The following is a 25920-nucleotide window of genomic DNA, read 5'->3' on the forward strand; positions in this document are numbered from 1 at the left end:
GTTCTGCATGAATATAAATAGTGTCATTCCACATTTGTACAAAAGGTGTCACTAAAGCTTTATTCTGCATATCTGTTTTTCATTCAGTGTTTTATTAGTCAAAATGATGAGGTAGAGGATAAACATCCAGCAACCTTAAATGAGGTGCAGATGATCTGCATCCACATGTATACGTTGTGTAGTGAAAAATGTATCACATAATGTATAAATTAATGATGTACCTGACAATTTAGTAAATTATTACATTGGGACATACAGTATATCACCACATAATCAAATCATTGAACCGTACATTTCTCTTGCATTACAGCATGTTTAGATCCATCTTGAAATATGTGTAATACTTGCTGCTGAAGCTTGACTCTGCTGTGGGCATACCCTCTGGACATGCCCGTCTTTAATGCTTAGGTGAGGGTGGATCTACCAAAAATAATTACACAGCAGTTTTACATCATATTTATTTTATTTACTGTCAGGCTTGTGAGTGAAGAGCAGTCCTGCACACTATCATCTGTCTACCTGTGCCCCCTCACCCCGCTTCTCTCTCTGACTTTTCTTTCTCTCCATTCTCTGTCTCAAAAAGATTCAAACATGCTTCATTAGCATCATACAAGTTATATCTCCACCCCCCCCCCCCCCCAAAAAAAAACAGACAGTCCCCTTAGCCCAAAGTGCCTGTGCTCTAGACCTGCAGTGTAACTCTCTGCTCTAGACCTGCAGTGTAACTCTGCTCTAGACCTGCAGTTTAACTCTCTGCTCTAGACCTGCAGTGTAACTCTCTGCTCTGGATCTGCAGTGTAACTCTCTGCTCTAGACCTGCAGTGTAACTCTCTGCTCTAGACCTGTAGTGTAACTCTCTGCTCCAGATCTGCAGTGTAACTCTCTGCTCTGGACCTGCAGTGTAACTCTCTGCTCTAGACCTGTAGTGTAACTCTCTGCTCTAGACCCGCAGTGTAACTCTGTGCTCTAGACTCGCAGTTTAACTCTCTGCTCTAGACCTGCAGTGTAACTCTCTGCTCTAGACCTGCAGTTTAACTCTCTGCTCTGGACCTGCAGTGTAACTCTGTGCTCTAGACCTGCAGTGTAACTCTCTGCTCTAGACCTGCAGTTTAACTCTCTGCTCTAGACCTGCAGTGTAACTCTCTGCTCTAGACCTGCAGTGTAACTCTGCTCTAGACCTGCAGTTTAACTCTCTGTTCAGATTTTCACTTCACAAGCTTTCTGATCATTGTCAGGCAGAGAATGATGTTAGTCTGATTTGCATGGATATGCGGGTGGGGGTGGGAGGGACAGGGGGTTATCCTTAAACCTCCTGCTATCTCTTTAATCTCACACACACACACACACACACACACAAACACAGTCTGTCATTTAGTATGTCAGTGTGTCAACAACAAATGGTATTTTCACCTTTTCACCTTTTAGGTTTGTGCCAGACAGAAGTCTATCGGTGAGTCAAACACGGATCTGTCAATAATTCAGTTTGTAATTCCTTAAACAACCGCACCTTAACGTACTTAAAGATGTAGCATTAACGGCCTGTTCACTTTGTCTTGTTTGTTGTACGCTGGATCTTAGGACGCATCTTTCCGTGTTTCGGATATTACATTTAATTCCTATTGTCTGCGTTGTCGACGGGATTACAATCCTGTTGTTGGGTGGGATTAATATTACGTTTCGCTCATTGCGTCTGTTCGTCGTGCACGTCGAAGCCCCATGGCGACATTTTATTGAGCTCAATCCCCTGATTGGCAGCTGGGTTTGTCCAATGAGCGCAAAGGAGGCGGCATTATTCGCTTGTGCTCGCGCAGGCTTGTGCGGCCCGTTCTGTGTGCATCGGCACGGGATCGTCTTCTTCGCTGTGCGTGCTAACAGCCTTCATAACTCGGGGGACTAAACAGAGTCCCTTCCCCACTGGCTCTAGGCTACCGCAGTTAGACAGACTAACAAACTCCAGTTAAGGACAACATTATACACTGTAAAACCGTTTGTTCCGCTAAAAATGTACCTGGTTCAGGTGGCAGAAAACGACAGCTACCTAACGTTAGTTGGAAATCCAGCTATCTAGATATACTGCATCGCGGGATTCATTTCCTGCCTTCGTCGATTAAAGTGATATTAACTGTCACGATAGATAGGAAAAGACGAGTACGGATTCTCGGATCATCTCGTTCGGAATACGGTGTCAACAGTGTATTCGGTATGAGGCTTGCTCGGTCAATCTGCTAACGACATTTTCCCGTAGAATTAGCGAGCTAGCTACTGTTGCTTGCTACGTACGGCGTATAGCTCGTCCGGTTCGGATGAAACGAACTGGATAGCGAGACGGCAAACAGTTTATACTAAACAGCCGGGGTGTGTGGCTGGATTGTCTAGTTAGCTAAAATTGCTATCCGTTCATGCTGGGGTTTAGGTGCTTTCCAATTTGCTTGGGCACGGGAAGCCGACATTTTTCGGTTGTGTATGTTCCTGTTGTGTTACGGATTGTTTGTGAAGGAGAAGCCAACGCAAGGAGTCAATAAACTGCCAAACCCATTTAAAATATCAACGGGACCATGCGAATAAAGACTTGGATTTGAATCTGCGATCATCAGTATCCCGACCAGAGGGCCATCGGGCACGTCGCGCTCTGTCGCTGGCTCAAACCCAGGTTGGAAACGCACCTTGGCCTGTGTGACAGAAAACGAGAGTTCCGGGATTCATTTCGGGCCTAAATACTCTGGATCCGCAGCGATACACACCCAAAACACGCAGGCAGAAGTCGGACACACCTGCAGTGTACCGCAGGTAGATGGTTCGATTTGTCGTGTTATTTCATGATTAATGACACTGACTTTGTTTGGCGCAGTATGTAAATATATGCCACGGTAATCTCAAGAAAGAATACTATTGTACAGTCTTCCTGGGTGGAGAATTAGAATCTAGCAAACCTTTAGAAATGGCTTTGCTTGATACTTTGTTACGGTACTCGAAGGCGTTGAGAGACTACGCAAAACAAAAGACATAACTACAGTAGGTGACAGCGTTTCATTTTCAACAGTGTATTTTCCCGTAAATGAAAGGTCGTCCGTTGGATTCGTCTCCTCACGGCGACCGTGTGTTTTTTTCTTCATGGGTTTTCATATATTCATGTTGTTATTTACCATATAATTGAACTGGGATTACTGTCAGATTGATGAACATTCGTACCATTTAACTAAAAACAGAAGGTGGCATTCACTGGTAGGAGATTTTGGGATTAATTCCCTTTATAACACAGGGATTAGGGCGTTTAGGCGACTGCTCGTTCGTTGCTGTAATACTTCAGTGCGTAACGCGTGTGTGACAGGCCGTAGGCGTATAGGCATGTGTAGAAACGCGATGTTTTACTGATGTCGGCCTTAGCATCTCACTGTGGAGAGTAAGGCTTTTAATTGGCTCGCTAGCAGTTTTGCTTTAGCGGGTATTTTCATCAGTGATTATGTGAGTGGCGCTTTGTGAAGATATGTGGACGATCTGAAGTGACCACCTGTTAAAATCTTCTGTGCATCACTGGTTGAGCAACATTTGAAGTCGCTGGAAATATCTGTTCCACCCTTGGAGTGAAGGTGTCTTAAGTAGTTTGATTTAGCGCCTGTGTCAGTGTTCAGAGGATGTTTGAGGGCACCTGTGCGAATGGCTTGTTCTGCGTGAGGACCCTGTGGAGTCGGTGTGCGCCATGTGAGTGACTAGTCTTGGTTTTCTATCTTTGCCTTGGTTACGTTGATCTCCTCCAGGTGGCTTGCTCGTGGTGTTGGTGACCAGGTGTGGCAGGTGACCTGACAGCCAGGGTCAGCGGCAGCGTCGTGGTGTACTGGCTGTCGGGTCTCTGTGCTGGCTGTGGTCTCGTGAGTCGTACTGGGCGGGCGTCTCGTGCAGTGGCTGGCGCTCGTAGTGCTGGCGTGTGCGGTCTCGTAGAGTCGTACTGGCGTGGTTCAGAGTCACTGGGTGTGCGGGCAGAGTCGACTGACGTGGGCTCGTAGAGCCGCTGGGCGTGTCGGTCTCGTAGAGCCGCTGGCGTGCGGTCTCGTAGAGTCGTACTGAGCGTGTGCGGGTCTCGTAGAGTCGTACTGAGCGTGTGCGGGTCTCGTAGAGCCGTACGGTGTCGGTCTCGTAGAGTCGTACTGGCGTGTGGGGTCTCGTAGAGTCGTACTGGGCGTGTGCGGTCTGTAGGTCGTACTGGGCGTGTGCGGGTCGTACTGGGCGTGTGCGGGTCTCGTAGAGTCGTACTGGGCGTGTGCGGGTCTCGTAGAGTCGTACTGGGCGTGTGCGGGTCTCGTAGAGTCGTACTGGGCGTGTGCGGGTCTCGTAGAGCCGTACTGGGCGTGTGCGGGTCTCGTAGAGTCGTACTGGGCGTGTGCGGTCTCGTGGAGTCGTACTGGGCGTGTGCGGTTCGAGAGTCGTACTGGGCGTGTGCGGGTCTCGTAGAGTCGTACTGGGCGTGTGTGGGTCTCGTAGAGTCGTACTGGGCGTGTGCGGGTCTCGTAGAGTCGTACTGGGCGTGTGCGGGTCTCGTAGAGTCGCACTGGGCGTGTGCGGGTGTCTGCGGTGCTATCAGCCCCTGTGAGTGGCCGCTGTGCCCTGTTGCTGCCCCGCGTGGCGAGCGGCCTGAGGGCGCGAGCGCACGCCGTCCCGCCGCTAACAGGCTCCGCCCCGCTGCCTGCTGAGCCCTCTGCTCCTCTGCACCTCAGTAAATCCATCACCCGTCTGTCTGCTGTGTATCTGTGGCCTGCCACCCACCCTTTCCCATTGCACATTGCATCCATGGATGTGTGTGTGTGTGTGTGTGTGTGTGTGTGTGTGTGAGAGAGAGAGAGAATATTAAAAAATAAAATAGGGAGAGCTATTATTGACACTTGTTGGACCTTAAGTACATTTGGATTCTGATTTGCGATTTCATTGAGGACGCACTGAGCTCTACCTGCTGTCATAGCAAAGTCACGGCATCCAGTAAGAGCTGAATGCTGGACTGAGGTCTGTTCTGGGGACTGAGCCCACGACAATTGGCTGACATCGATGTTATGCTACTCTAACCACTGGGTGGCGCTCCTGCTCTGTGGATGGGGGGGACTGTAATGTTTGGGGGAAACTCCCCTCTGCAGGAAGGAAGTGCAGTAATGGGGTCTAAGTTAGAGTTTAGCGTGTGAGTGCACCTAAGCTGCACCAGGAACGGTTCACTGTGCATCTCTTCCGCAGTCCTCCAGGTCTGGAGCACCGCCATTTCCATTGTGTACTTATTGTGAAACAGGTGTGTGTAATTTATTTGGTTTCACTTTGGTTAAGTGGCGTCTGTTTTATGCCTTCCTTAGAGAAGGGTGACATGCTTTTTAAATTGCAGTTCACACACTGGAAAGGATGCTCGCAGTAACATGGTTCCCAACCCTTGATTGCTTGTGATATTGGAAGCGAAACGGAGATGCTTGAGCTCTGTTTTTTCAGTAGCTGCATGTTGAGTAGCGTAGGCCGGTGTCAGTAGATGGATGTTGGGAAGCGTAGGCCAGTGTCAGTAGATGGATGTTGGGAAGCGTAGGCCAGTGTCAGTAGATGGATGTTGGGAAGCGTAGGCCAGTGTCAGTAGATGGATGTTGGGAAGCGTAGGCCAGTGTCAGTAGATGGATGTTGGGAAGTGTAGGCTGGTGTCAGTAGATGGATGTTGGGAAGTGTAGGCTGGTGTCAGTAGGGAATGTAGTTTTATGCTCTGCATTAGTCATTGGGAAGTGCAAGCTTGCAGTTCTAACTGTAAGGTGCTGGTGTCTATGTGATTAATGGAAAGTGGGACAGTAGGTCTGTGTTACTTTAGCATGCGGCCCCCCCTCCTTGCCCCCCACGGGGGCTGTTTTCTGAACTGATCCCCTGCAGGGAGAGCAGGGCGACCTGGGATCAGTTGGGATCCGCTGGTTCTGTTGGCGTTTCTGCAGGTATTCGTGCTCAGACGAGACTGAAAATGGCGTGTCTGAGCATGCGTTCGTGTGAGTGTGTGTGCGTGGGGTGCGAGCCTGCCTGCGTACGTTCGTGTGGTGCATACATTTGTGTGAGCGTGTGTGCGTATGTTCGTGCGAGCGTGCGTGTATGTGTATACGTGGGGTGTGTGGTATCAGCTGGCCTGATCGATGCAGGTTCAGCCTTTGCCATGTAAGTGATGTTTCAGACTCATCTTGGAGATGTTTTGGAGGTCCAGGCTTGCACAGGTAAGAGCAGAGTACAAACGGGTGACGGTGAAGGTGAAAGGTCGTCAGAAATGCCAGTCAGTGATGTGGTTTCCATCAGGAATAAATAAGCTGCAGCTTTCTGAAACTATTTCTGTATGCAAGAAAAACCCCATACACAGGTTATTACTGAGTAGGTACTGCTGCTGCCTGATGTAGAGGGATGCTGCAGTGGTGCAGCAGTTAGCAGGTAGCTGGCAGTGCTGAGCTGTTGATGCTTAGCACATTGCTGTTAGCGGTTAGCGGTTAATGCATATCTGTTGGTGCTTAGCTCTTAGCTGTTAGCAGTTAGTGGTTGGTGCTTGTCTGTTGATGCTTAGCACTTAGGCTAACTGTTAGCAGTTAGTGGCTTTGTGCTTGGAATTTTGAGGGCTCAGATGTGAGTCACAGCCATGGCGGGGGGGTCTTGAGGTGGTGCAGAAGGCAGGTGAGACACTGAAGGCAGCTTCAGCTTTGTCATTGCATTTAGAGCGAAGTGTAGCGTAGGAGCTTCCTGACGCACGTGCCCCATGCATGGCCCTAAACATAGCGCAGGTCCCAGCCTGTGTAGCCTGGGTCCCAGCCTGTGTAGTGCAGGTCCCAGCCTGCGTAGCCCAGGTCCCAGCCTGCGTAGCCCAGGTCCCAGCCTGCGTAGCCCAGGTCCCAGCCTGCGTAGCCCAGGTCCCAGCCTGTGTAGTGCAGGTCCCAGCCTGCGTAGCCCAGGTCCCAGCCTGCGTAGCCCGGGTCCCAGTCTGTGTAGTGCAGGTCCCAGCCTGTGTAGCCCAGGTCCCAGTCTGTGTAGCCCAGGTCCCAGTCTGTGTAGCCCAGGTCCCAGCCTGTGTAGCCCGGGTCCCAGCCTGTGTAGCGCAGGTCCCAGCCTGTGTAGCCCAGGTCCCAGCCTGTGTAGCCCAGGTCCCAGTCTGTGTAGCCCGGGTCCCAGCCTGTGTAGCCCAGGTCCCAGCCTGTGTAGCCCAGGTCCCAGCCTGTGTAGCCCAGAGCTTGTTACCAAACGGTGGGGGTAGAGAGGGAGGAAGTTGCCCACCTTTTTTTGGACTACTGTGTAACATCATTCAGCAGCTGAGGTGATGCATTGTGGGAGATTAGCATTGCCGGGCAGCGGCGGGACCCTGAGGATGGAATGAGGATGGAGGCGGCCGGCCTGGGCTCTCAGTTAAGCTGCTTAAGAGGGAGGATCGCACCGAGGCAGGACTTCAGGGGCTTTTCTCTCTTCCATTGTGTGTGTGTGTGTGTCTGTGTGTGACTCTGTGTGTGACTCTGTGTGTGTGTGTGTGTGTGTGTGTGTGTGTGACTCTGTGTGTGTGTGTGTGTGAGAGAGAGAGAAAGAGAGAGAGAGAGAGTGTGTGTGACTGAGTACATACTGTGTGCAGCACAGACTGGGCAGCTCTGCAGTTACACACTGACAGGACAGACAGTGAGCAGTACGGTGTGCTGTACAGACAGTGTGCAGTACAGACAGTGGCCCTGCAGTGGGCAGCTGTGCTGGAGCAGTTTCAGGACAGACAGGGTTGGATCTGTAGTGCTGTGGCGGGGAAAACGCTGACAGGCGTCATGCTTCAGTGGAAGTCCCCACCTAGTTCAGCATACACTGCACCCAGAAATCTCTCTCTCTCTCTCTCTCTCTCTCATTCTCTTTCTCTCTCTCTTGCTCTCATTCTCTCGATTGATTTTCTCTAATGTTATTTGTTTTGTTTTGATGATTTTGATTGTGCTGCAATTTGGTTAATTTGTTTGTCTTTGGGTTTCTTGCAGTGGTTTCATTTTCCTTTTTGTGGTTTTTTTTAAATTTAATTTTACTCTGTTGTATTTCTTTTTGTTGTGTGAGTGGACAGTTTTGTAATACTTGGAATATGTGGACATGTAGTTCTCATTTTCTTTCTTTTTCTGTGCAATAAGGGAAGCCAAAAAGTCAAAATTCAGTCTCCTTACGCACGCACGCGCACACACACACACACCCACCCACCCCTTGTTTGTGCATCATTTCAGCAGTCACTGATAATGAAGCTGTTTTCTGTGATACACACACACGCACAGGCACACACTTGTGTGAGCAGGAAGAAGTGTCTGCTCTTCCAGTTTGGCTTCAGCTCCCTCAGGCAAAGTGACGTATCAGATGTTTTTTTTTTTTCTTTTTTTGCTGGTTTAAACAAAATGGCGGAACAGAAATGGTGGCAGTCAGTGGTGTTTTTCCTCTCCCTCTGAGCTGTAGTGGCAGTTTGACGTATTGGCCGGGCCTGGGCATGTCTGAACACGCCCTGCATGTGTGCACACAGCCACACACTCACTGGCACAACCGTCACGCATGGTCTTTAGCACATCAACATGACTTGTGGAAAGTCAACAACCGACCAACTTGTTGGGACAAGTCAGAATTAGAATTTGATTCTTGAAAGACCTTTAAAATACAATCATGGTAGGTCTTAAGTAGTGTCTAGCGAACAATATTTAAGTGAAAACAAGTGCTGTTAAAACGGTGCGGTGGTCAGTGTGCTAACTAGGTCAGTAAGGAGACTGCAGTGGTCTAGGGTAACGTGCAGTGAGGGAGTCTGGAGTGAGGTGTCAGTTGAGGAGGACGTCAGTGGTCAGGTAAAGGCATTGGAAAACGTGCCCAGTGAGGCGTGCAATGGTCAGTGCTGCAGTGAGGGACTGTGCAATGGTCAGCGCTGCAGTGAGGGAGGATGCAGTGGCCAGTGCTCCAGTTAGAGACTGTGTAGTGATCAGTGCTGCAGTGAGGGACGGAGCAGTGGTCAGTGCTGCAGTGAGGGATGGTGCAGTGGTCAGTGCCAGTAATGGCGGGTGAGAGGAGGACGTCGGTGGTCAGTGCTGCAGTGAGGGACGGTGCGGTGGTCAGTGCTGCAGTGAGGGACGGTGCAGTGGTCAGTGCTGCAGTGAGGGACAGTGCGGTGGTCAGTGCTGCAGTGAGGGACGGTGCAGTGGTCAGTGCTGCAGTAAGAGACTGTGCGGTGGTCAGCATAGTGCTGCAGGGGAGGGGACAGTGGTGTCAGTGCTGCAGTAGGACGTGCAGTGGCATGCTGCAGTAAGAGATTGCAGTGCGCAGTAAGACTGTTAACTGAAGTGTTAACCGTACAGCATAGTGTGAATGAACAGTTCATGCATTTCACCTGTCTGGTTTAAGCCACTTGGACTCACGCTGCTCAGTGTCTTGCACACAGCCATATTATTTATGTGCCACGTCAGGCTTTCTGCAGGTTCCCCAGTGCAGGAGCCGCTCTGCAGACATGCCAGTGGGCAGCGGCTTTTCAGATGAACTTCAGCAGTGCTGTGTGTCTTACGGCTTTGTAAAGGAGTGCTGTCCTCATGCGCCCCCCCCTCCTCTCTCTCTCTCTCTCTCTGTAGGGGCTGAAGACTTGGAAGAGGGCAGTGCTGCACTATCTGCTGGATCGACTTCCCCCTGGATTTATCCTGCCGTTTCCCCTTCCTGAGAGACGATCAGCTGGGTGGTTTCCCCAGCCTGAGAGAAGATCAGCCTGAGCGGATCAGTCAGGTGGTTTCCCCAGTCTGAGAGGGGATCAGCCGGGCGGTTTCCCCAGTCTGAGAGGGGATCAGCCGGGCGGTTTCCCCAGTCTGAGAGAGGATCAGCCGGGCGGTTTCCCCAGGGCGGTTTGGGGCGGAAGTGGGGGCCATGGTGGAGACGGTCCCGTGGGAACGCTCAGTCCTGGAGACGGTTATATAAACAGCGTGTGCTGAGGGCGCGGCCCTGTCTGCGTGCGGGACGTCCTGAGGGCAAGCTGACGGTTTTACTGCACCAGAGAAGCCTCCTGTCCACACGCCACCCGTCCTGCGTTTCTGCGCCTTTTCAAACCCGTGCTCCCGCTTTTTAATGCCCAAACAGGCCCGAGCTCAGACTGCGGCTCCACCCTAACCCTGCGGCTCCACCCTAACCCTGCGGCTCCACCCTAACCCTGCGGCTCCACCCTAACCCTGCTGCTCGGGGCTGCAGGACAGAGGCATCGCGCCCCAGAGTCTGCAAAACAGAACGGGCTCGGTCCCAAGCGCTGGGAGGGTCAGCAGCCGTTTCCTGTCCTGTCACAGTGCAGTCAAGCTCCTGAGTGGAGCTCCTCCTTTCTCTGGGGAAAGTCTGTGCGTCTGTCAGTCACGCTTCTTTTCTGGACAGACCTGTTGGATCAGTCCCAGTCAGGCCTGCCACTCTGCCTGTGTGCAGGTATTTATGACTGTACTGCAACACCTGGAGAGAGAAGTCCCAAACCAGATGTCTAGTTCTGAAACCTCTCTTATTCCAAAGAAGACGATCTCTCCTAATACCCAAAACATTTTATTTTGCTTTCTTTAAGAGAGACAACTAAAACTGATTGTCCTCTGCCTGTTGGTTTTAGAGACTTTTCCATAAACGCAGATCCCTCTGAGATCGAAATTGGAGTGGTTTTTCTCCACTGCGTTTGACCTCTGACCCGCTGAGAGTTTGAAAATGAGGGTTTGTGGTGGCGAAGGCGAAGGTGGGCAGGTTTTGATTGGTCTTTAAGGGGACTGGGGTGGACTCCGGTCTGTTAGCGAGGAGCGCCGCTGTGCATCGGGTCTGTGCCCTCGTGCGTCTGTGCCCTCGTGCGTCTGTGCCCTCGTGCGGACTGACATGCCCGTGCACATTCACACCTCAGAGGGAAGGTGGATCTTTATTTTGTGATTCGGGCATTTTCAAGCATTGCCCGTTAGATCAGTGCATTTGTGGATCATTACAGACTTTCGAATTACACCTGCAGAGGTGTCACGAATGACTTTGTGAAAAGCACAGGTGTAGAGGCGATGTCATTACAGGGTAAACGCTCAGAGTAACTGATCTACTCTTATACCAAACACCTTATTTATTCCAGAATCACACAAAGAACTTTAGGTGAATTTGACTTTTTTTTTCTTTTCTTTTTTTTTTTTTACAAACCAAATGTTTTATTGCACCAAATATATTTGATGTATTGTGAATTTAACTTCTTAATTTGCAGCCATTTTTTTTATCTGTTAGTGTTTCAAGGGACAATTAGACAGTGAGGCGTTTATTACGTGTGAACTCCAGAACCTGCCGCTCCTGCAGAACCTGCGGCTTCAGAACTGCGGCTTCAGTAGAGCTTGTGGTTCTGCAGCTGCTGGTTTGCCTGGGCTGTGCAGTTCCTGCAGGTTCCTCCTGTACCGCAGGTTCTCCGCGTTCTCCATGTTCTCCGCGTTCTCTCCCATATACTAATATCTGCTTGGAGATTTTCAGTATTGGATGCCAAAGTCGGAATGGTTTTCTGGTGTGGCGTTCCTGATTAAACCTGCTCCAGCTGCTAGACCCCCCCCCTCCAGCTCAGAAAGGTCAGAGTTCAAAGCTCAAATTTATAGGAGGAAAAGCCCTTAAAGGAACAGGGCTCACTGATTAAAAAAGCAAAAACAAATCCATCTGGTATCACAGACTTAGGCCACTCTTCTCCCCATCTGTCTCTCCTCCCTCCCTCCCTCCCTCCCTCTCTCCTCCCCCTGTCCCCGTTATGTCTCCCCTCTCACCCTCCCTCCCTCTGATGCGACGGAGACCTTGTGTCCCCTTCCTCTCTCTCTGACCCTCCTCTTCCTCTCACTGTTAAATCCTTCCCAAAAAGCCGACCCAGGTACCGATCCCCCCTCCTCCCCTCCCCCACTCCCCCCCTTCCCTCTGTGATGCCGGGTGTCAGTAAGAGTGGAGGCCCCGCCTCCTCGCCCCCCTCCTCGTCCCGCCCACTGCGGCCCAGCCGATACGTCCCCGTCTCCGCGGCAACTGCCTTCCTAGTGGGGTCCACTACACTCTTCTTCTGCTTCACGTGAGTGACATTACCATATTTACCCGCATATATACACCACACCTTTCCGCTCACTGTAACATTACCATATTTACACGTATATAAACACCACGCTTTTCCGCAAACTCTAACATTGCTATATTCACACATATATAAACTCCACCCTTTTCTGCTTAACATTACTGTATTTACTCATATATACACCACCCTTCTATGCTTCCTCTAAATTTACTGTATTTAAACAGGTATTTGTATTTAATCATGTAATAGCGTACATGTATTTGCGTGCGCGCACACGCACACACAAGTAGAATATGTCCTGTGTCTCTGCTTAGCATGAACAGGCCTGTCCAAAGTGGGCTGAACATCATGCCCCACCCCTTTCCTACGACACCCACATGCCGGGACAGGACAGCATCGGGCATTTTTGCATTTTGCACCCCCTTGTGCCACACTTGTGCTGCTCCAGGTTAAAACTGAGACAGGGAACCAGATAGCAGCTGTTGGGTGTGATAAAGCGCTCTTCTCTCCCCCCCCACCCCCGTTGCTGTGCTGCAGTTCCGTAACTGTGCTCTTGCCTGTGCTGTTGTGCCGATGTGACACAGGCATTAAGCAGCACAGTCTGTTCTCGGCACAAATATTACACAGGTAATGAGCAGAATAATGGAAACTGCAGTCATTAATATTCCATTATTAGGGTGTGGGGCCTGCATGTAGGGTCAGTACAGCCTGCATTGCTGTGCACTGAGTGTCACTGAGGAACACTGCACCACTTTTCCACAGGAAACACATACTGTATGTCACGCTGTCACATACTGTACTGAGTTAGGCATCCAACTCTCTCTCTCCCTCCCTCCCTCTCTTCCCCCTGCCGCTCTGTCCCTATCCCTCTCCCGCCCGCCCTCCCTCCCTCTCTTCCCCCCTGCCGCTCTGTCCCTCTCCCCCTCCGTCCCGCCCGCCCTCCCTCCCTCAGGTGTCCGTGGCTGTCAGACCAGTTCTCTGTGGCCGTTCCTGTGTATAACGGCGTGGTCTTCCTCTTCGTCCTGGCGAACTTCTGCATGGCCACCTTCATGGACCCAGGCATCTTCCCCCGAGGTAAGCAAGCAGCATCAGGCACATTACTGTACTATAGTGTACTAACTGTACTATCTCTCTCTGCTGTACTAACCCTCTCTGTGTTGTACCAACACTCTCTGTGCTGTACTAACACTGCTGTACTAACCCTCTATTTGCCATACTCTCTGTGCTGTACTAACTCTATCTGTGCTCAGTGATTGTTTCTGCGCTAGCGGCTGCCTTTCGGTGCTAGCGGTTGCGTTTCTGTGCTAATGGCTGCGTTTCTGTGCTAATGGCTGCGTTTCTGTGCTAGCGGCTGCGTTTCTGTGCTAATGGCTGCGTTTCTGTGCTAGCGGCTGCGTTTCTGTGCTAGCGGCTGCGTTTCTGTGCTAGCGGCTGCGTTTCTGTGCTAGCGGCTGCGTTTCTGTGCTAGCTGCTGCGTTTCTGTGCTAGCGCCTGCGTTTCTGTGCTAGCGACTGCGTTTCTGTGCTAGCGACTGCGTTTCTGTGCTAATGGCTGCGTTTCTGTGCTAGCGGCTGCGTTTCTGTGCTAGCGGCTGGGTTTCTGGGCTAGCGGCAGCGTTTCTGTGCTAGCGGCTGGGTTTCTGTGCTAGCGGCTGGGTTTCTGTGCTAGGGGCTGCGTCGGGAAGCGGATGATTTCCGGCTAACGCTCTAGGTTGTGGAGATCCGGGGGATCAGGATGGAGGATGAGTGGTGCCCACCTGCTCTATAGACTGAGATCCGATCCAGGGCGATGGTCTCCACCTCCGTCTGTTACAACCCCGGCTGTCTCCCACAGCTCCGTGTACAACTAGTGGAGTAACCGCACACAGCCCATACAACCGCCACACAACCGCCACACAACCACCACACAACCGCCATACAACCACTGCACAACCACCGCACAACCACCGCACAACCGCCACACAACCACCACACAACCGCCGTACAACCACCGCACAACCACCAGACAACCGCCGTGCGAGCGCTACACAGCCGCGGTACAGACGTTCTGCAAGCCTGCACATACCGCCCCTCAGACCGCCCCGCCCCTCTCTCCTGCAGGACTTTGACCATCACTGCCCATGGGTGAATAACTGCATCGGCCGCAGGAACTACCGCTACTTCTTCCTGTTCCTGCTGTCGCTGACGGCGCACATCATGGCCGTGTTCGGCTTCGGCCTGCTCTTCATCCTCAACCACACCCAGCAGCTGGACCACGTGCACTCTGCCGTCACGTATCCTGCACAGTGTGCGTGTGTGAGAGTGTGTGTGTGTGAGTGAGTGTGTGTGTGTCTGAGTGTCAGAGTGTGTGTGTGTGTGTGTACGTGTGTGTGTGAGTGTGTGTGTCTGAGAGTGCGTGTGTGTGTGCGTATATGTGTGTCTGTGTGCGTTACTCCTTGACCGCTCTCTCAGGATGGCTGTGATGTGTGTGGCTGGCTTGTTCTTCATCCCTGTAGCAGGACTCACCGGCTTCCACATCGTCCTGGTGGCTCGCGGGAGGACCACCAACGAACAGGTGTGTGTGTGTGTGTATGTGGAGAGAGATGTGTGTGTGTGTGTGTGTGTGTGTGTGAGAGAGAGAGTGTGTGTGTGCACCCCGGTTTTTCTGCCTCTGATGTTAATCGTGTTTGTGGGGGAGGGGGGAGGGCGGTGCCCCTGGGTGGGGTACCGGGTTAATCTGGGATAATGTGCCCTGAATGTGCCCCTCACTGTCTTTAATCCCCCCCCAATCACACAGGGAAATAATCACAACTCCCCCCCCACCCCTTATTCTTTCGGTGTCTGTCCCCCCCCCCCCCAGGTGACGGGGAAGTTCCGAGGGGGGGTGAACCCCTTCACTAACGGCTGCTGGAGGAACGTCTCCCACGTGCTGTGCAGCTCTCAGGCTCCCAGGTCCGTCCGCCTGTCCGTCCTCTCTCTGTCTGTCTGTCTGTCCTCTCTATCTTTCTATCTGTCCATCCTCTCTCTGTATGTGTCTGTCCTCTCTCTCTGTCTGTCTGTACATCCGTCCTCTCTATCTGTCCATCCTCTCTGTTTCTGTCTGTCCTCTCTCTGTTTGTCTGTCTGTCCTCTCTCTCTGTCTGTCTGTACATCCGTCCTCTCTATCCGTTTGTCCGTCCTCTCTGTGTCTGTCCATCTGTCCTCTCTATCTGTCCATCCTCTCTCTGTTTTTCTGTCTGTCCTCTCTCTGTTTGTCTGTCTGTCCATCCTCTCTGTTTGTCTGTCTATCTGTCCTCTCTCTCTGTATGTCTGTCTGTCCTCTCTCTCTGTCCGTCTGCCTGTCCATCCGTCCTCTCTCTGTATGTCTGTCTGTCCTCTCTGTCTGTCCGTCCTCTCTGTTTTTCTGTCTGTCCTCTCTCTGTCTGTCTGTCTGTCCTCTCTGTTTGTCTCTCTGTCTGTTTGTGTTCAGGTGAGTGGTGGCCACGCTGGCAGGTCATTAAGTCACACATTTTATGGCCAGTCTTCCTGTCCGCTGAGCGCTCAGTCACATGACTGCACTGCAGCCCTGTGTCTGTATAGCAGTGAGATGCAGCTGTGATAAGGCCATGCAGGCCAGCTCTGTGCCTCTGCTATATGCATGTAGGCCAGGTCTGTGCCTCTCTCTGATTGGCTGTGCAGGTATGTGAGGTCTCAGAGGTATCTGATTGGCTGTGTAGGTGCGTGAGCTCTCTGATTGACTGTACAAGTATGTGAGCTCTCTGATTGGCTGTGCAGGAGTGTGAGCTCTCTGATTGGCTGTGCAGGTGTTTGAGCTCTCTGATTCGCTGTCCAGGTATGTGAGGTCTCTGATTGGCTGTGCAGGTATGTGAGGTCTCTGATTGGCTGTGCAGGTGTGTGAGCTCTCTGATTGGCTGTGCAGGTCTCTGAGGTATCTGATTGGCTGTACAGGTATGTAACCGTAGCGTTTCTTCCCCAAAGATGGTATTTCTAGATGTAGCCTAATTTTGCCGCTGTGTTAACACATTTATACGGTTGCCGGTTAGGCACTCTTCACCGTAAGAAGAAATTTTAGGATTTTTGCGATATTACTTGTGTCGAAAGTGCTGTGATGGAAACAGTGATTGATCTACTCTGTAGCCACATCTGTCCAGGCAGTTTTCACGGTCGCGAAAAATTTTATGACAGCGTTGTCATGCACATCAGTGTCATCAAGCTAACGTTATTAATAAACAAGTGAAGTCGTTATGTCGATGGCGATTAAGTCATGTAATGTTACAATATATTGAACGTTACATGCTACTAGTTTAACGTTACCTACACACTGCTTAAGTTAATATAAAAAGAATGTACTTACCGACGAGATGAAGTGATAACGCAGTTTGTAACGAGGTTAGTTAGCCTACTAAATAAGAAATGGTGGCTTGCTAGGTAACGTTAGCTTGTGATAGTTGGAAGCGTCAAGTGTTGAATGTCACTACGCACAATGAGGGTAAAGAACACTGATCTCAGACCTGCTGTTTTCCTATTGTGCGTTCACGTTTTAACCAACAGATGTCGCTGGTGAGCTTTTCAACCGAGCCGCCCAACATCTTAAAAATACATTTTAAAAAAATAAAAAATCCCCGATGCTTAGGCCCGGCGGGGGTCAACTTTGCAATACACTGGCAGAAACCCTGAGGTATGTGAGGTGATTGGCTGTGCAGGTGTGTGAGCTCTCTGAGATCTCTGATTGGCTGTGCAGGTATGTGAGGTGATTGGCTGTACTGGTGTGTGAGCTCTCTGAGATCTCTGATTTGCTGTGCAGGTATGTGAGGTGATTGGCTGTGCAGGTGTGTGAGCTCTCTGATTGGCTGTGCAGGTGTGTGAGCTCTCTGATTGGCTGTGCAGGTGTATGAGCTCTCTGAGATCTCTGATTTGCTGTGCAGGTATGTGAGGTGATTGGCTGTGCAGGTGTGTGAGCTCTCTGATTGGCTGTGCAGGTATCTGGGCAGGGGGAAGAAGGCCCAGTCGGTGCTGGTGCAGCCGCCTTTCCTCAGACCGCAGCTCTCCGACGCCCAGCTGGCTGCCAAAGTGCTGGACAACGGTATCCAGGGCGACCTGCACAGGGTAGGAATACCCCCCTCTCTCTCTCCCTCTCTCTGTGTAGCGTTAATATCTCTCTCCCCTCCCTCAGTGTAGTGTTAATATCTCTCTCCCCTCCCTCAGTGTAGTGTTAATGTCTCTCTCTCTCTCTCTCAGTGCAGTGTTAATGTCTCTCTCCCCTCTCTCTCCCCAGTCTAAGAGCAGTCTGGAGATGATGGAGAGCCAGTCAGCTGATGCAGAGCCGCCTCCTCCCCCCAAACCGGAGCTTCGATATGGCCTGTCCCGCAGCCCCCTGTCTGTGGGGCACGGCGAGGGTAAGCGCTGTACCCCCAAATCTGCGCCCCGAAACCTCTACCCAAAGTACTGCGCCCCAAAGACTTAAAAACAGATTCCAGTCGAATATGTGAATCTCTCTCTCTCTCTCTCTCTCTCTCTCTCTCTCTCTCTCTCTCTCTCTCTCTCTCCTCTCTCCTCTCCCTCTCCTCTCCTCTCCCTCTCCCTCTCCCTCTCCCTCTCCTCTCCCTCTCCTCTCCCTCTCTCCCTCTCCCTCTCCCTCTCCCTCTCCCTCTCTCTCTCTCTCTCTCTCTCTCTCTCTCTCTCTCTCTCCCCCTCTCTCCCTCTCCCTCTCTCCCCCTCCCTCTCTCCAGAGAGCAGTCTGCTGCACAAAGCTCCGCCCACTCCCACCATGTATAAGTACAGACCTGCCTACAGCAGCCCGGGCAAGAACCACTCCAACAAGGTACCATCTGCACACACACACTCTCATACACACTCTCATATACACACACACACTCATACACACACTCTCTCACATACACACACTCTCATACACACACACACACACACACACTCATACACACACTCTCTCACATACACCCACACACGCACACATACATACACCCACACACGCACACTCTTACACACACACACGTGCAGACATACATACACACAGACAGACACGCACACACACACTCATACACACACACTCTCTCACATATACACACACACACTCATACACAAACTCTCTCTCACACACACACACACACTGCACGCACGCCGCACACATACATACACACACACTCACACATACACACATACATACACACACACACGCACACACACACACACACACGCACACACACACACACACAGCACACATACACACACACACACTCTTACACACACACACACACACACACATGCAGACATACATACACCCACACACACACACACACACACTCATACACACACACTCTCTCTCTCACACACACACACACACACACTCATACACACACACACACACGCACATGCACACGCACACATACACACACACGCACACACACACGCACACATACATACACCCATACACACACACTCACACGCACACCTACATACACCCATACACACACACTCACACACACACATACATACACACACACACTCGCACGCATGCACGCACACATACATACACACACACACACTCACACACACACACATACATACACACACACACACACACTCACACGCACACACACATACTCGCACACACACACACGCACGCACACATACATTACACACACACTCACACACACACACACACACATACATATACAAACATACACACACACGCATACACACTATTTTGCCTCTTCAGTAAAGCGGTTACTGTGCAGCATTACACTGCAGAATCTCTCGCCACTTTATTTTGCTGGGTCACATGACTGGTGTGGTGAAGAAGCTTGCGCTCATGGCTGAGCTCCTGCTGTCTGTGTGTCCTGTACTGAGAGACTGTAGGATGAGACTGTAGGATGAGACTGTAGGAGTGAGACTGTAGGGATGAGACTGTAGGAGTGAGACTGAATGAGACTGTGGGGATGAGACTGTAGGTATGAGACTGGATGAGACTGTAAGGATGAGATTGTACGGAGGAGACTGAATGAGACTGTAGAGATGAGACTGTAGGGGTGAGACTAGAGATGAGACTGAATGAGACTATAGGAATGAGACTGAATGAGACTAGGGATGAGACTGTAAGGATGAGATTGTAGGGAGGAGACTGAATGAGACTGTAGGGATGAGACTGTAGAGATGAGACTGAATGAGACTGTAGGGATGAGACTGTAGAGATGAGACTGAATGAGACTGTAGCGATGAGACTGTAGGGGTGAGACTAGAGATGAGACTGAATGAGACTGAATGAGACTGTGGGGATGAGACTGAATGAGACTGTGGGGATGAGACTGAATGAGACTGTAGGGGTGAGACTGGATGAGACTGTGGGGATGAGACTGAATGAGACTGTAGGGATGAGACTGAAAGAGACTGTAGGGGTGAGACTGAATGAGACTGTAGGGGTGAGACTGGATGAGACTGTAGGGATGAGACTGAATGAGACTGTAGGGGTGAGACTGAATGAGACTGTAGGAATGAGACTGAATGAGACTGTAGGAGTGAGACTGAATGAGACTGTAGGAGTGAGACTGAATGAGACTGTAGGAGTGAGACTGAATGAGACTGTTGAAATGAGACTGAATGAGACTGTAGGAGTGAGACTGAATGAGACTGTAGGAGTGAGACTGAATGAGACTGTAGGAGTGAGACTGAATGAGACTGTAGGGGTGAGACTGTAGGAGTGAGACTGAATGAGACTGTAGGAATGAGACTGAATGAGACTGTAGGGGTGAGACTGTAGGAGTGAGACTGAATGAGACTGTAGGGGTGAGACTGTAGGAGTGAGACTGAATGAGACTGTCGGAATGAGACTGATTGAGACTGTAGGAGTGAGCCTGAATGAGACTGTAGGAATGAGACTGAATGAGACTGTAGGAGTGAGGCTGCTCGGGGTTGCACAAACTGAAGCTCCTATCCAACATCCTGTCCAGTATCGCTTTGGGGCTTTTCCAGCTTATTTTATGATTTGTGTTTTGTTGACTTGTTTGCTTTTCCTTTTGTTTGGTAACTCAGTGGCTTTCAGTTGATCAGTGAGAGTAAGTTGAAGCTGGAGCTGTTCCTGTGTCTGTCTGTCTGGTGTGTGTCTGTCTGTCAGGTGTGTGTCTGTGTCTGTCTGTGTCAGGTGTGTGTCTGTCTGTCTGTCTGGTGTGTGTCTGTCTGTGTCAGGTGTGTGTCTGTGTCTGTCTGTGTCAGGTGTGTGTCTCTCTGTCTGTCTGGTGTGTGTCTGTGTCTGTCTGTGTCAGGTGTGTGTCTGTCTGTCTGTCTGGTGTGTGTCTGTGTCTGTCTGTGTCAGGTGTGTGTCTGTGTCTGTCTGTGTCAGGTGTGTGTCTCTCTGTCTGTCTGGTGTGTGTCTGTGTCTGTCTGTGTCAGGTGTGTGTCTGTCTGTCTGTCAGGTGTGTGTGTGTCTGTGTCAGGTGTGTGTGTCAGGTGTGTGTCTGTGTGTGTCTGTGTCAGGTGTGTGTCTGTCAGGTGTGTGTCTGTGTCTGGTCTGTGTCAGGTGTGTGTCTGTCTGTCTGTCTGGTGTGTGTCTGTGTCTGTCTGTGTCAGGTGTGTGTCTGTCTGTCTGTCAGGTGTGTGTCTGTCTGTCTGTCAGGTGTGTGTCTGTGTCTGTCTGTGTCAGGTGTGTGTCTGTCTGTCTGTCTGGTGTGTGTCTGTGTCTGTCTGTGTCAGGTGTGTGTCTGTCTGTCTGTCAGGTGTGTGTCTGTGTCTGTCTGTGTCAGGTGTGTGTCTGTCTGTCTGTGTCAGGTGTGTCTGTGTCTGTGTCAGGTGTGTCTGTCTGTCTGTCAGGTGTGTCTGTCTGTCTGTCAGGTGTGTGTCTGTCTGTCTGTCAGGTGTGTGTCTGTGTCTGTCAGGTGTGTGTGTGTGTGTGTCTGTCAGGTGTGTGTGTGTGTGTCTGTCTGTGTGTGTCTGTTGTAGTGTTGTGCGTTAGCCCCTCTGTTAGCGCTGTTGATAGTGCACAGCCTCCCTGTGTGTGTGTGTGTGTGTGTGTCTGTGTGTGTGTGTAGTAGTGTTGTGCGTTAGCGCTGTTGATAGTGCACAGCCTCCCTGTGTGTGTGTTTGTGTCTGTCTGTGTGTGTAGTAGTGTTGTGCGTTAGCGCTGTTGATAGGGCACAGCCTCCCTGTGTTTGTGTTAATCTGCTCTCTGCCCTCCGCACAGTTAATCAACATTTCAGCATTAATATTCAACTTCGCCTTAAAATCTTTTTTCCAACCATCATCTCTCTTTCTCTCTCCCTCCCCTTCCCACTCTCCTCCCTTTCTCTCTCCACCTCCCCCTCCCTCTCTCCCTCTCTTTCCCTCCCTCTCTCTCTCTCTCTTTCCTCCCCCTCCCTCCATCTCTCTCAGATGAATCGGGGGGAGAGTCTGAAGGAGTCTCCATCTCTCCGACACTCCGGTGGGCCGGGGGGGGCGGGGTCGGGGGTGGGGGCGGGGTTTCGGTCGGAGCCCAGCCTGGACGGGCGCGAGGGCGATCGGGGCTGCCGGGACAGGGGCGGGGCAGGAGTGGGCGTGGCCATGCCTGCTTCGGGGATCCCCGGCTATTCCCTGGGGGGGCGGTCCTACCCGTCCTTCTCAGACCCCACAGTGCTGTCGGGGGGGGCGTCGCGCTCCTCTAGCGTCCGGTCCGCCCACACGGCCCACAATGCACCTGGGGCGCTGCACTCGGATGGCACCACCTCCACCAGCTACAAGAGCCTGGCCAATCAGACGCCTCGAAACGGCAGCCTATCGTACGACAGCCTGCTCACCCCCTCCGAGGGCCCGGAGTTTGAGTCGGCCGCCCCAGACCCGCCCCCCCACGCCCACCCCGGCCCGGTGCCCCCCGCGTTGCTAGGCTACAGCTCCCCCTTCCTGTCGGCGCAGATCGCCCACCAGCGCGAGCCCTCGTCCCCCCACCACGCCTTCCTGCCCCGCCCCACCAGCCCCGCCCACCTCCCGGAGCGGGACTCCCACCGCCCCACCCAGCACCACCCCCGCCCCGCCCGCTTCTCCCGCCCGCCCCTCCTGGCCGACGCCCACCCCTACTCCTACCGAGCGCGCTCCCTGGGATCGCCGGAGACGGCGGCGCCCGTAGCCCCGCCCCCGGCCCCGCCCGCCCCGCTGGGGAAGTCCCTGTCCTACTCCAGCGCCGCGGCTGCAGAGATGCAGTACCGCATGGTGCGCAAGGCGTCGGCCGGGGGCGGGGCAGGGGGCGGGGCCGGGGGCGGGATCCAGGCCCCAAAGTGAGTACCCCACTCTCTGCAGGCCACAGCCTCCTCTCCTCTCCTGCCCGCCTCCTGTGAGTTTCTCTCCTTTCCCTCCTTCACTCGCTTCCATCCGTCCTTATCCATCCATCCATCCGCTAGTGGTGCTGACCGTTTCTACTCTCAGTACCTTTAACTGTACTGTGTGTGTGTGCGTGAGTGTGCACGTGTGCACGTGTGTGCGTGCGTGCGCTTGCTATTAGGGGCATGTTTTCCATCCTCGCCACCTGATTGGTCAGATTGAAAGGGGGCCATTATGAGTCTGTGGTTGAGTTACAGGGATCAGATTTGAGTATTCAGCCAAGCCGTAGTATGATAAAGGGATATTTCCCTCTTCCCCCATCCGGGAGGAAACGGTGCTGCCCTTAAGGGCGCTAACGGAAGCTAGCGCTCTCGCTGTGCTGGCACAATGGGGTGAGTGCCAGAAAATGACTCTGTTATACCAAAGTGAAACATCCCTTTAAGATCTGTTGTTTTAGGGTTAGTTCTAGTTAGTTTTATTTGTATGAATGTTCTCTTTTTTTAAATAATAGTGTAGAATAGTCTACCTTCCAGGGTAACATATTTGAGAATGCTGTATAGGGGAATTGTCATACTGTCGAATATTCTACTGTACAGGTTATTAAGCATATTGTATAGCAGGAATCCTGCTGTGTTAAATTAATATAATTTAAATGAACAGGTTTTAATGGCAGCTTAAATCTGACAGTACTATACAGAGAGGCTGATGGGAGTTGAAGTCCAGTCATTGTTTAGAGAGGTACTCATGGGAATTGAAGTCCTGTAGGCCTGAACCTCCTGTGATCAATGTGTGGCCAGCAGAACTGGAGCTGGCTCAGACGAGAGTGGTGCATGCTGGGACAGATACAGGTGCTTCCTGGTCTGTGGGTACAGTGTCCAGCACAGCGTACAGCTGGAGTCTGTTCGTTGGGGTGTGTGGCTGTGTGTACCAGCTGAGCTGAGCTGCTGTGCTTTATCAGACTGAGACTCAAACCGCACCAGTCTCCTTTCCTGTAGAGCTGCTGCTCTTTCTGTCCTCTCTGACTGCTCTCACTGTGCTTTGCAAGCTGCTCTGGACCAAAGCATCAGCTAAATGTGTCTAATGTAATTTAGCGCAGAACTGTTGAAGAGAGAGAAGAAAAAAAAAAAGCATTATTGATTATCCAAATGATTCATATTGGGTTTGATTTGTCCCCTTTCCTCTCTCTCTCCTCCTATCCCCTTCTCTCTCTCTCTCCTCCCTTTCCTCTCTCCTCCTGTCCCCTCCTCTCTCTCTCCTCCCTCTCTCCTCCTGTCCCCTCCTCTCTCTCTCCTCCCTTTCCTCTCTCTCCTCCCGTCCCCTCCTCTCTCTCTCCTCCCTTTCCTCTCTCTCCTCCTGTCCCCTCCTCTCTCTCTCCTCCCTTTCCTCTCTTTCATCCCCTCTCCTGCGGTCCTTCCATCTCACAGGGACGAGATTCAGATGAAGTCCTACAGCCGGTCCAATGGGCAGCCCAAGCCTGCCCCCTCCTCCCCCTCCCACCCAACCAGCCTCTCCACCCGCCCGGGCCCGGCCAATCAAAGCGCTGCTCCTTCACAGAGTCCCACCCACAAGCCGGGGGGTGGGGTGAAGAAGGTGACGGGCGTCGGAGGGACGACCTATGAGATCTCCGTTTGAGTGACAGGCGGCAGCTTCGTCCAATGGGGGGGGGGGGGGTAGGATCACAGGCCCCTCCCCCTGCTCTGGTGAAAGGAGCCTTGCAATTGGAGGAGGGACATCACATGGGGATATGTGATTTGAGGAACGCAGAGGGGTGTTCGTCAGTCACGCTGTCACACGGCTTGTTTTTCATCCCTCCTTCCGAAAGCAATGGACTCCCCTTCTCTCCATGGGGTGGAGATGTACCCCCCCTCCCCTCCCCCCCCAAAAAAAACATCTGCCTCCACTGCATTCAGTCAGCACCTGACTTTCCAGGGGACTCAGGTAGCCAATCACACGCCTTCTAGAGGCAGGACTCTGGCCAGTGGCTGTGAAGGACAAACGGTGAGCTGGCCAGTCACCAGGAAGGCTGCAAACGTGTGAGAGACAGCGCTGACTGATCTCCCTTTTTATTTTTATTATAATGGACTCGAGATGCGTACATTTGGACATTAAAGGAGGTTTGAAAGGAGGACAGAACGGCTGACCTGTCCTGAGTCTAAGGATCAGCTCAGGCTCTGTCTCCAGGACCACAGGAGCTTCAACTACACAGGCCACTGTGATTGGTCGGGGACCACTGCTGCCCATTTAACCGACCAATCAGTAAATGGGACATTAATATTACTGGCAGGTATCAGGGCAGATGATTGGTTCATTGTCTGGACTTCACCGGCAGGAGCCGCCTGATCTCGGACTGGATTTGGCGATTGCCTTTGAATTCCAGGAAAAAAAACAAAGATTTTGCTTATTTAATTTTCTTTTTTAAATCTTAGTTTGTATGAATTTATATAGTTACTGATTTAAAAAAATGCTCATGATTTTAATGGTGTCAAGTGACACACTGGCTTACAAAAGATTTCATACAGCAAATGTTTGTTCACTTTAATGGCTAAGCCAGCCGATCAGACGCAGCTCTCATAACCAATGGGGTTTATTCTCTGCAGCTGAGAACTAGCCTCATTAAAACAGTCAAAACATGCATCGGTTCTTGTGGAGTAAAATTCTGAAATATTCTGTTGAGAGGATATGAAATGCCTGGTGTCTGTTGTAGTTTTAAATGACTGGATTTTTTTATTTTTGTTTTATTTTTTTAAATATTTCAGTCGTCAGTTAAGAGCCAGACCTCCCTCTGGTTGCCTTTGACAAAGCTGGCCTATCAGGAATCGGATTATGTGTCATGTGATTTGGGTCAGTCAGAGAGGACCTTATGGGCCATTTCCAAAAAGTTCATATCCTGGAGCTTTCCAAGTGGGACGCGATTAAAAAATCATTTTTAAATTCAAAGTTATTTTGCAAGTTTGTTGGCTGACGAGGGGCCAGCATGGAGACTGTTCTGTGCGGCTCTTCGATTTGAGGACTGTTTGACCAATCAGAAGCAGAAAATGGAAACTTTGAATAAATGCATAGCAGCATACTGCCGAATGGGAGGGGCTATAATGTGACTGACAGCCGGCTAGCCAACCTAAACGGCCAATGATGTAGTGATATGGGGAGAGGGAAGGCGGGGCCTGAAACATGGGTGTGTTTAAAAAAAAAAAAAAAAAAAAAGTTTATTGTATAGCTCTGCGTGGGAGAGTGTGTGTATGTGCGTGTGTGTGGCTGAGCATTGGTCATAATAAACCGTTTATAAAACACTCGCGGGATGGCGCCTTTGGCCTGTCATTTGAGAGGTCAGAGGTCACAGACTCACTCCTGTCGCTCTGAAAACAACAGACTATGAAATATGAATACATGTGTGTAAGTGTGAGTGAGCGTGTGAGAGTGCATGTGTGTGTGAGCGAGCGTGTGTGCATGTGTGTGAGTGAGCCTGTGTATGTGAGTGAGCTTGTGCGCGTTTATATTTGTGTCCAGTCTTTGTGTGTGCATGTGTGTCCGAACTGGTGTGTAGATGTGTGCGAGTTCGCTTGTGTGCATGCACGTAAACGCACGTTTGAGTTAGTGTGCGTGAGTTGGTGTGTGCACATATGACCA

The 25920-nt window shown here is 51.4% G+C and overlaps 1 protein-coding gene across 1 annotated transcript; it reads left to right on the top strand.

Moving 5' to 3' along the window:
• The first annotated feature begins 1784 nt into the window (after positions 1 to 1784).
• Positions 1785 to 25583, top strand: zdhhc5a (zinc finger DHHC-type palmitoyltransferase 5a). Its single transcript, XM_064337805.1, is given in 12 exon segments — positions 1785 to 2787; positions 9579 to 12022; positions 12975 to 13104; positions 13691 to 13788; positions 14091 to 14294; positions 14473 to 14575; positions 14861 to 14952; positions 16980 to 17106; positions 17276 to 17396; positions 17730 to 17821; positions 21379 to 22253; positions 23721 to 25583. Coding segments are annotated over 11 exon segments (2190 nt in total). The 5' UTR covers positions 1785 to 2787; positions 9579 to 11882; the 3' UTR covers positions 23929 to 25583.
• The last annotated feature ends 337 nt before the right edge of the window (positions 25584 to 25920 follow it).

Source organism: Anguilla rostrata, chromosome 5, assembly GCF_018555375.3.
Source record: "Anguilla rostrata isolate EN2019 chromosome 5, ASM1855537v3, whole genome shotgun sequence".
NCBI lineage: Eukaryota > Metazoa > Chordata > Actinopteri > Anguilliformes > Anguillidae > Anguilla > Anguilla rostrata.